General features: G+C 43.7%; 2 protein-coding genes across 8 annotated transcripts in view; one reads left to right on the top strand and one right to left on the bottom strand.

Annotated features, from left to right (window-relative positions):
• Positions 1 to 4,865: 4,865 nt before the first annotated feature.
• bloc1s2 (biogenesis of lysosomal organelles complex-1, subunit 2) lies at positions 4,866 to 8,894 on the bottom strand. 2 transcript variants are annotated; one of them, XM_018753465.2, is made up of 5 exons: positions 8,643 to 8,894; positions 7,873 to 7,989; positions 7,618 to 7,737; positions 7,188 to 7,292; positions 4,866 to 5,400 (listed from the first exon to the last, which is right to left on the bottom strand). In XM_018753465.2, exons 1-5 carry the CDS (start codon positions 8,818 to 8,820, stop codon positions 5,369 to 5,371), a joined length of 552 nt encoding a protein of 183 aa, XP_018608981.1. In that variant the 5' UTR covers positions 8,821 to 8,894; the 3' UTR covers positions 4,866 to 5,368. The 2 variants fall into 2 exon arrangements, with proteins under 2 accessions (XP_018608981.1, XP_018608982.1); XM_018753466.2 differs by having other exon boundaries at positions 7,873 to 7,986.
• Positions 8,895 to 9,424: 530 nt separating this feature from the next.
• Positions 9,425 to 11,059, top strand: part of usp24 (ubiquitin specific peptidase 24) — a 42,499-nt gene continuing 40,864 nt past the window's right edge. For 5 of the 6 annotated variants that reach the window (XM_029250730.1, XM_029250728.1, XM_029250731.1 and 2 more), the window contains exon 1: positions 9,558 to 9,848. In XM_029250730.1, the coding sequence (XP_029106563.1) occupies positions 9,558 to 9,848 (291 nt within the window). Of the gene's footprint in view, positions 9,849 to 11,059 lie in introns of all 6 variants that reach the window. The other variant, XM_029250726.1, reaches the window with a different exon arrangement.

Here is an 11,059-nt window from a genome sequence, read left to right as displayed (position 1 = left end):
ACAGCTATCGCGTAAACCACAGGTGATTTATAAATGTCTGCCTGTACCAGGTGGTCCTTAAGGTTTAGGGCTCGCTTGAATGCAGATCGCGGGTGTTCTTGGAAAGCGGCTCCAATATGAGGGTCACTGCTGAGGACGTGTTCTTTGCCAATCTCGACAGGGGGCTGTATGTGTTCACCAAAGTGACAGGATCGGGGGGAGACTGTTTCATTATAGGTTGCTAAAGGTGGGCTCTAATAGGTATGTAGTCTTTCGAAAAACTACGCAATTGCTCCTGTTGCCCATCCAAATAAGACAATATCCTCAATGTATCTGTCCCAAAAGTTAATACATCTAATAAAAACATTGCTGTTAAAGACAAAACTGTCTTAAAACTTACCAATAGAAAGGTGAGCATAATTAGGTACAGCACTGATTTTGATGATATTGCATTCCCACTAGAGAGGCTATCTTTTCAATTAACTGTGCTGCATTTAAGCCAATTTTGTCTCACGATTTTGTTCAATAGGTTAGCACAAAGAGATCCAGGCCCCCTTCTCCCATACTGTGGATGAAGGGTTCCATGACATCTTAACTAAAACAGGCTGTTTTAAGCTGCTCCGAGGGGCCCTCTTGACGCTGAACAGCACATGGACACGATGTACACGCCAGATTAAACACTGAACTATTAGTGCATTGACTGTATACAGCTAAAAAACCCACAAGATGGGCATTTTTACAAGACTCAGTAAGCCACCGAGACGGGAAACGATAACCACTTAATCTGCTGTCGTCACAAGCGTGCCGGACTTGTCCCTGGGTGGGATCTTGTTTTTCTGGATACACGCATGTGTGTTGGGTGCGCGTCATCTTTGAGTTCCCCCCAGCCCCCTTGTAGATGTGTGCATCTGGGAATAATGAGCCAGAACAATTAAATTGTTTGATCAGCATCTTCTAATCTTCACTGACAACTGATTGGGCAACTCCAGAAGCACAAGGCATGGGCAGCAGGTCTGTCCACATATGTGTGCTTATGTAACACCCAGTAGTGTATTCATTTACTTTCAGGTGAAGTTAGATTGTCATTTGTGGACCTATTCAAAGGAGAACTATAGCGGTGAGGCTTCTGTAGACGTTCTTCACAGTGGTGCTTCATCAATGCCTGTCTGCTCTTTTAAGACTCTGGTAAGTTAGATTTAATTTGCAGGTTTCCCAGCAACCACTTGTGTGACCTTGAACTCAGGAGTGCTCATATGCTCTGGCGTGTGGGCAAGTCTTTTGCCAGGTACTCTTGATAGTAGTAAATATTTACATTGGATAATTCAGTGGTTGCTGACCTATTGCCTTTGTGGGGTCAACAGCCCTACTAGGGGTCTCATTTTGCAACCAGCCAGAGGTTTGACAGAACCTCTAATTGGCCAGGTTGTGCCTGGCAGTTGTCTTTTCCAACTCTCAGAAAATGATGTCCAGGGGTGAGGATGCTCCAGAGGGCATACAAGCAGCAGGAGGTTGAAGAATTCTGTTGGGCACTTTTTCCTAAGACCCCCTTAGGGTGTTTGCACATGTCCAGAATCAACAGAAGTATCTGTGGTCATATGTGATTGGTTTTCGCCATAGAGGGAAGGCAAGCCTGAACAAAATCAAGCTGGCTCCTTGTAACAGAATGGCAACTGCATGCGAGAAGACAGCACCCTCTTTAGGTCTGAGCTCAAACAATTTGAAACTAGTGAAAGTGGATGAACTCTCATCTCTCACCTAATAGAGGTAATTTTTTCAGTAAAATCACCCCATTAGGGAAATTCCCATTGTGGGACTACTGAATGAACATTGTTTCTTATGGAAACAACCGATCAGTTCTAAAACAACAAAAAAAAGTTTCACTTACAAATAATGAAAAACCAAGATAAAAGGTGTATTTAAGGATATACTTTTATACATATGGTTACAGGTGATTGGTGCTAGATTATCTTTGAATTAAAATGAATATTTATGCTAGTGTGAGAGTGTTTATGTTAATAAAACTGTTCATAGTTGTGTTAGATGAGTGAGTGTGTGGCCCCAAAAGAACAAAAAGATGAGGGAGGAGGGGCAGTGTCTTCATCCCCTTAATTTAAAGCTTCCCTGGCACTAGGAAGGCATGCAACCATGAGGAGACCAGAATTACCATGCTTTTTAAATGAGTAAAGTACTGTAAGTAGCTTAATGTATGTTACATACAGTAAGTTGCTTTGTAGAAAAGAATCAGCTAACTAAACAATAAAAATATTAAATCTGCTGTGTCACATGTGACATTGGGTTGAGATCAGTCAATGGTTGTGATTAGCTGAGATTGTCAGTGTAACAGAACATTGTTCTCCCATTCTGCCTTGTGCTGAACAGAAATACGTTTCTGCACGTAGTTTATTTATTGTGTTCTTTAATTTTCTGAAATCTTCCCATGAGTGTTTATTCCATGTTTACTTTGTAACTGGGGTAACTGAGGATGGGGGATTGTGTTGCCTCGAATCATCAGTGTGGGGTTTTAGGGCGCATGTGTGTTTGCGCTCTGTGTCTTGGTGAGGGCTGTGTGAAGGACTGTGTAACGGGCAAAGATGTTGTACAGAATTATTAGTCTGCTGTATACATTTTAGTAATCTCTTGTAATAATTTTTCATTCTATGGGACCTCCTTATGTGAGGGATGGGGGTGTACTATCCAAATTGAGCAGCACTCTGGAGTGCAGTAGGGGTGGAGGGGTCTTTCACTGACCATGGCTTAGAATACTTAGCCTTCACTGTTAAAGCTGCTTCAAAGACCCTTTTTGCTCTGCTGGCTCTTGCAGGAGATCATGCCATAAAGATGTCTTGAAGGGTAATTGCTTCACATAAAACATCTTGGTGCTGTATACTGAAACCTGTGTGTGTATATGCATGGATTATCATTCCATGAACTAACAGTTTTCCCAGACTCTGTGTTAACCAGAATCCAGTTTTATCACTGCACAAAGAAATCAGGACGGATGTAAAGAAATGTGTTTCTGCTTTGACTCACAGGGCTGAGCTTGCTCTGATCTCAATCACTGTCATTTGCTGGAAGTAAGCATATCCAATTGTTGAGCAAACTCTGCCAGTAATGGAATGAATACCTGCCTGCCCAGGGGGCATGGCGATTTCTTGCTAAACAGAGCAGGCAAAAGGAAACCAGTAACATATGTCATACCCAGGAGAAAAATAATTAGTGCTCAAGCAGTGGACAAGGCAAAGGACTAAGTGGTCTCATGCATACCCTGTGTCTTTGGCTGCCTGTAAGAAATGGGTAGCACAACTTTATACCTAGGTACCTTCATATTTTAAGCATGCTTAGACGTAGGCTATAGGAATCCATCGTGGCGAATCCATTTATGGTTTATGAATGTGTTTGCATAGATGCTTGAAACCATGCAGATTTAGACATTTTAGGGTAAATATTCTGACTCTGCTTACCCACTAGCTCATTGCATTAGTTAAGGCGGAATGTGTCACACATTAAATCCTGTATGGGTTTATATTGAAAGCGTCATGGACCAAACTAGTCAATAACATGCCTTAACCTAACAACATTTCTTTTTACTGATGATGTTAACAGTTTTAAAGACTGACAATAAACCTTATTGTCTGCCCCAGGAGTCACTAAGTCAGCACTGCCCTAAGCCCAGAAGGAAAAGAGCTGTGTGAAACCACACCAAGATCTCTTCCCATAAGAACACAGCTCTCTTCCTTGAAGAGAAACCACCCATCCACTGGCTGTGCCAAGTGTGGTTTGATTGTTGCTGAAAGGTGACACTTAAATTATGGCTGTTACTATAAAAGGACAATAAAAGTTGCAAAACAGACACAATAACATGAGTAAAAAAAAAAAAAAACAAAGTCTGTGGAGTAAAGTAAAATATGCTAGAAGAAGGGAGTAAATATTATAGTTGTGAAAACAAATGTGCTGTCCTCTTGCTTGGTCATAGTCCTTACATAAAGGTTGCTTTTGTTCAGGTTTATTCTTTTCTTTGTTAGAATGATCATTATGAACCAGTACTGGAGTAATTGACAAAAACTAGAGCAGTTACCTAAGAAAGTTTCTTGAAAAACTGAATCCTGTAAGTAAACTTACATAAAAAGTGACAATTCCTATTCAACCTGAGGTGTTACTCTGCTAAACTGAAAAATGTTTCACTCAAAATTAATGAACTTTTGGTTTTAAAAAAATCTACAAACATGAACCAAAAAGAGAAATTAAAGCGTAGATTTTACACAGAAGACACCAAATCATTAAAATTTCCTTATCCTTTCATGCAGTTTGAAGCCCTGGTACAAGTACAGTATAATGAAACAAGGATAAGGGTGCCATCTGCAGGCTATACTTTCACTACTGTGTATTAGTGCTGATGTCACTAAGTCTTTTCTGGAGCAGCTGAAGTCATTTTTGGCAGTCATGTTCCCCAGCTGGCATGCCTGGAAGCAGTACTTAACATTTGGCTTTGTCTGTTGAGTACATTAGGTTATAAGTTTCATCTGTATTTTATAGCACACTGAAATCAATACTGCATTAACCATGATCCATTACATAGAGTGTGACAATGTTAGCTAGAATCAGCAGTCCAGATACACAGAACTAAGCAGGGGGACATTATGAAGCCTGTATTTGAATCAAGAGGCCTCAAAAGTCAACACCTGTACTTGACCTTAATACTTTTACCGCATCACCCTAAGGTCACACATGCTTCTACCACTAAGGCTCCACTTTGGGAAAACTAGCTGCAGTTTCAGAGATTTGAAGATGTATACCCTAAGCACAAATTCAAGGAAAGTGTCTGGATTAATACAAAATGAATTAATTGGATGCATGTTCATCAATCAAAAACTGAACAAAAAGAGCTGTAACACTTTATTTGTCAAGGGTGAGTTAGGGAACTGATACAGGAGTTTCTTCTCCATTGCAAAAAACGGGGAGAAAAGTATGTTAGTATTAAGCAAGCAGTTGTATCAGTTCTCATAACATTGTATTTCAGCCCTCTGGTACAAGAAAGACAAATTGAGTTAACAAGAACACACACTGGTCAAAATATCCAAGGTTGAGAGCAAGCAGCTCCCGATTCAATTCTGTTCCATTCTGACATTCTGAAAAGGTCCCTGCCATTGTTCAGAAGCACATTTAATCTAAGCACATTAGTGATACAATTGGGACAGGATGTTTGGAGGGGGTGCGCCATTTTAGCTCCTTGGTTTACATTGGAGTCCCATCCACTGCAGTTCTTGCTCTGGGCGTCGTGTTGTCCACTACAAACTGTGGGGTGCGAACAGTGATAGATGGAAGAACTGATAGACCTGCTCATAAAGTCACTTTACTGCCTCAGTCCAGTACTTCCACTTCAAATCCAAGCTCATCTCTTCTCAAGCTTTTTGAACTTGGCTTCTGAATAAGTAGGGGAAAAAACAAGGGTTATACGAGACATTTCATAGCATTTGTACCAAAAATGAAATCACTTATTCTGGAAATTAATCACTGGGACAATAGTAGTATTCTATGGTTGCAAAAATAGTACATGTACAAAGAAAGGTGTTGTACTTTTAATAAAGAACACATCTGAAATTGATTTTCTACCAGTCAGTACCCACTTGTACAACTAAACATCCAACTGGTTGAGAATGATGCATAATAGTTTACACTTTAACAACCTTATGCTATAAGTACCTCATATTGTGTAGCTGCATGACAAACCAGTAAAGATTTTTATACTGCCATGTACCTTAAGAGATCAGCAGAAACATGGAAAAAACAAGGTGGCACCTTGCAACTTGAAAGTTCCCATATTTTATCCCAGTTCCTGCCTTACTGCACTAAAAATACCCTGCTTATACTATAAAAGCAACATTAAGTTCCTTTAGACAAAAGCATCAGCTACACAACCATTAATAAGTCCTTATTAAAGCAATAATGATACAACTGCAGAAAGAAAGAAACTGATAAGACGACCTGTTTCCTACAGATGCTACACATAGAATCTACCTTCACCAACCATTACTTTGTTTATGCTACATTTGGGCAGAGACTGTGACAACAGATATAGCTGCCATCTCTGGGCACCTGGATGGTGTGAGACAATGTTCTCCCTACATTTGTGAGTCTTCTCCCAAAGTCTAACTCAGGCTGCCATTGTGACAGCATGTCTTTAATTTCCCCAGGTGTATGATTTTGTTTTTGTACAATTCTATATCTAGCTACCCATGTAGTGTATGGCAGTTTAAACGGAGACCTCAGACAAACTCAGTGTGCTTTGAGGATTGTTTGTATCTATATGTCTACCTCTGTTGGTGAAATGCAGTTTTGCTTACTCTGAGTAGTATGTCACATTGGCAAAAGGCACCTGGTAAATGTATAAATGTACTCCATTTATGGTTGTGTTTCAGTACTTACTATATATTTTTATGACAGCTACCGCATACAATGCTGTATACCATTAATACTTTAATCAATTTTAAGTGTATTTCATAAGAAAGAAGCCAACATATGCATAACCCATAACATGTGAGTAATGGGTGGGTGTTTGGGTCATTTCTGACTAATATAAATTTCGACTTGTATAAGGCTTCTGTTCCAGAAACTTTAAGAAGCCATTGAGAAGATGTTTTAGTTTTTAGTTATATACAGAAATGACACCAAAATTACATCTAATGATGCTAAAATTGCATGGCTTATTTCCTAGAAGTGACCCGTTGTCTCCATCTTTTCTTACTCCATTCCTTGCCCACTACTTTTGCTGAAACAAACTTTTTACAGATTTTAATCAATGACTGCATATTTTACTGAACAACCTATCTACAAAGCACTACAGCAGGTCTTTACAGGAATTTAAACAATGTAACCTAACCCTGAGACTCTATTAAATGTAACATAGAATACAGATATTGCTGTCTGTCAGTACTGCTATGGGTCCCACACAGATGAGTTGTAATGTGTACTGCTGCTTGTGTCAGGTGGTGTCTTGACTTACCCTCAGTGTACAACCTCATGAGACACTGCATAGATGTACTGTAGCATGTGTGAGTGCTTCAACGGACTGGCATCCCACGCTTACGCTAACCCACCTTACCTCACAGGCAATCCAACTGGATAGGAAGTTACTGAAAATTTATGGAAGAGCAGATGCAAGCAAGTCACTGTGCAACAGAAGTCTGAATATTTTAGCAAGGGACACATACCTAGTTTTTTGGAATATGTGTCCAGTTTGTATGCCGCTTGTTCCAGAGCTGTCACCTGTTCTTCTATTTGATTGATCTGGTCAAGGTATGGCTGCAAGCTTGCATCTAAATGACAAAACTGAGTCACAATTCAGGTTCAAAAGAAACTGCATTGTCCAAAGTTCCCACTTGACATTGTGAGAAGTGCATAATTATGTTTATACACATACATACTGTATATACACACACCAACTACAATTAAGAGCATCTTTTACAAAAATTCTAAACTTTGCAAGACACGACATAAAGAGCAGGTATATGTGGAGTTTAGGAGGATCAACGTCTGTGACGAAATTGAAAAATACACACCTACTTAAGCTACTAACAGATAAACACTTGAAACAAAGGTATCAGCAGAAGTGAGTGAACATTTCCCATAAACCAGCCTTACATTTTTGATTGAGATCCTGAAGGTTGCGGCTGATGTTTATAGATATGTCTTTCATCTCCATGTACTTCAGGCTGGTAAGCTTGTTCATGTTCTCAAGAAGTTTGTAGTCTTCACAAGTAGCTGAAATTGGTTTATACATTTCAACCAATAAACAGCTGTCCAAAGACAAGTGTTTCAATATTAAGTGCATAATAATGGCATGTGGAACTGATTAGCAAAATTACTGAAAATGTCTTGCAGAAGATGTGCGTTTACCTGTGAGCTCTCCTTGCAAAAAGATTGCCATCTTCTCAAACATATCACGACATAACTCATTGATGTCTGGTTCTGCAGGCTCCGTGGCCTCTTCTGCCGTCTCCACTCCCCCATCATCTGCAGACACATTACAACATTAAGCACAATCTGCAACTAGAGTTTAAGGCTGCCACCTTGTAATCTGGAGGGTGCTAGTTCAAATCCCTGTCCTGCTGCAGTACCCTTTAAGTGTTTACATTTATTTAAGCAGAGGCTTTTCTCCAAAGCGACTTACAGTGAATATGCAACGGGGTTAAACCTCAAGTCAAGGTAACATCCAGTGGTAAAACTACAGCAAATCACATCTATTCACTAGAGTGACAATCACACACAGAATGCGCAACTGATCACAAAAGGCATGTGTTCAAGTTAGCCGTGTGTGGGACAAAACCAAAGAACCCAGGAAACCATGCAAACCCAGGTGAGAACATGATGATGATGATGATGATGCAAACTGCACAACTGGACCGAGCAGACTGTGAAACCTGTCTGAGCACTTACCTCCACTAGACTCAGGCATAACCAGAACTGATGCAGTTACCTCACTGTATAAATGGGTAATTGTTAGTTACACAGATTAGTTAGTAGTATATACTAAGACTAGTAATAATTGTATGTGCCATGATCATGATGATGATGATGATACCATACAAATTCAGACAACATTATGATTATCATGATGATGAAATTCATCAGGAAATTCCCCTGCCAGCCAGTGCTAGCCTACTCACTGTTATTGCCAGGCTTTTTAGAAGTAGGTGCGATGGGTCTCGGCGCAGTTTCCGAGCTCTCCAGTTCCGAAGCCTCCTCTTGTGCGTCGGCGTTCATCACTCCTGAAGCGGATTCCAACCGCTGTGCGGGAATCACAGCGATATCCGCAGCACTACTACCGCCTTCGCTAGCCGCCATGTTCGAGCTATTTCCCGTCACATGACCATCGAGTCGACGTCATCAATTAACCCTTGATTGACAGCGGTCGCTGTGAGAATGGCCCTGCTTTTTAAAGTGACCTCCACCTTGTGTCACTACCGTGAAAACTCTTCATGATAGAATCGGAGGGGAGCTGAAGCCGTGTTATTTTTATTACTTTGAATAACAGACGGTTTTTCCTCTTCAGTTGTTCGGTTAAAGTGTTAATCCCTCACATATCAGTCTGCAATAATTTTACTGACTTATGAATCAAATGTATTTGTGTGAATATACTGTACGGCTGACAGCGTCATCTGGTCGTTGAAATGCTACAAAGCTCGTCAGCCCTCGGCGTGATCCACCATACCAATATGGTCTCGCATCCTCGAATTAATAAAACAAATTCTTATGTGTCTACTTATGCCATTACCAGTCACTTGATGACATTACAGTACTTACTTTTTTACAAGCGCGCTGCTAAGAGCGGGTCCAAAGGGAGCTTTAAAAAAAGGCGGGTCGACAGCAGCGCGTCGCCGCGGTGTCAGTGGCCGTTGGGCCCCCGAGACCCGCCCGCCGACCGCGCACGCGCCCGGCCCTTCCCTTCTCGGGGAGCGGCCTGTGGTGACTGGGTGGAGAGGAGAGCGGCGCGGACTGTCAACATGGCGGCGTGCTCGGCCACAAGTGCGCGCTGCCGACTCTTCAGTCATTAGCGAGCGGTGCAGCCCGACGAGCCAACAATGGAGACCGAGGAGGAGCAGCACATGACCACGCTGCTCTGCATGGGCTTCCCGGACCCGGTGGCCATACGGAAGGCGCTCCGCCTGGCCAAAAACGACATTAATGAGGCGGTGGCGCTGCTCACGAACGAGAGCCCCGGGCTCGGATACGGATACGAGCCGATGGAGAGCGGGCCCGTGTCGGGCCCCGGAACGAGCGGGGACGGGGAGAGCAGCGGGCGCGGTGGGAGTGGGACCGGGACCGGCGGCTTCGACCCACCTCCCGCTTACCACGACGTTGTGGAAGGAGAAGTAAGACGCACGGCGCTTCAAACCGCTTGTTTTACTGGTGGTGGCTCTGGCGGCGACCGGCGTCGGCCGGGTGACGAAGCGCGAGCGAGCAGGCGGGCGGGCTGTCAGGGAGGCGGCAGGGACTGAGGGAGCGCGGGGGGACTGCACCCTGCCTGCCTGCCTGCCTGCCTGCCACCGGGAGTGTGCCCGCACAGCCATAAAAAGGAGCCCTCGTGCTGACCGTCCGGGAGTCCCCGCGGGCCGCGCGCGCGCGCGCACCCGCACCGAACTCAGCCCCGCGCCGGCGTGGGGAGACAGAGAGAAAGAGTGTGTGTGTGTGTGTGTGTGTGTCTGTGCAGATGGAGGACCGAGTGCGAGCTGGCTGTCAGCGGCAGTCCGTCCAAGAGCCTCGAGCCTCACCTTTAGTCCTGTTGCGGTCAGACTGTAAATGTCGGTGCGCAGCGGTGTCTCTTTGTGGTGCGGTTTTACCTCGCACCGCACGGCTTGCCTTGTACACATCAGTGCGGATTGACGGAGAGAAACGGCCACCTGTTACGGCCTGTAGTTAGTTTGCATTATTAATCGGCTTCATAATATCAATCGATATAGTTTTTGTAGCCGAACGAACGGCAGTATTTGGAGCTGCGATCACAGTGCAGCCTCGTCGTCGGCCCTCCACACACACACACACACCCCCCTACACCTCACCTGCCATGGAAACGGACTTTAACGTTCAGAATGTGCCGTTTTCTCCCTCAGAGTACAGGGTGCGACTGTCCATCATGGCTCTCTGGCCTCACCTTCGACACCACTCCGCTCCTCTCCTCGAAATGCTGTGTGGGACAGGTTTCAGCCCAGCTTGAATAATGATCTGTGTAAGAAAGGTCCATATTTCAGGCCGTATGCTTATTAATTCCTCAGAGGTTGTTAATTTTGTCCAGAGTGGGCTGCTCCCCGAACCCGGGCGTTTCGAATTGCTGTCCTCCCTGCAGAGGTGTTTCTTTTTGTCCGAGGGGTTCGCAGGCCAACCTCGGTGCACAGAGGGACAATGAGAGCACCTCAGTCCCCTTGAAGGCCACCGGGTGGAGTGGTGTTCAACGCACCGTGACCCTGAAGGGCGACCGTTCGTACCTTCGCCAGCAGTCCTGTTGTACCCTTAGCCCAGGTACCTAACCAGACCTTCTCCAGCATTACTGCCACATTCCATCGCAAGTCTCTTCAGCGGTGGTTGT

This window comes from Scleropages formosus, chromosome 3 (genome assembly GCF_900964775.1).
Source record: "Scleropages formosus chromosome 3, fSclFor1.1, whole genome shotgun sequence".
Classification (NCBI taxonomy): Eukaryota; Metazoa; Chordata; class Actinopteri; order Osteoglossiformes; family Osteoglossidae; genus Scleropages; species Scleropages formosus.
The sequence above is the reverse complement of the archived record's forward strand: the minus strand, read 5'-3'. Positions and strand labels throughout refer to the sequence as shown.

Excerpts from the sequence above, each read along its gene's own strand:
- bloc1s2 (XM_018753465.2), bottom strand. The coding sequence starts at position 8,820 with ATGGCGGCTAGCGAAGGCGGTAGTAGTGCTGCGGATATCGCTGTGATT. Across the intron at positions 7,738-7,872 it reads TTTGCAAGGAGAGCTCACAG|CTACTTGTGAAGACTACAAA; the intron begins GTAAACGCACAT and ends AACCAATTTCAG. Across the intron at positions 7,293-7,617 it reads TCAGGATCTCAATCAAAAAT|ATGCAAGCTTGCAGCCATAC; the intron begins GTAAGGCTGGTT and ends TTTGTCATTTAG.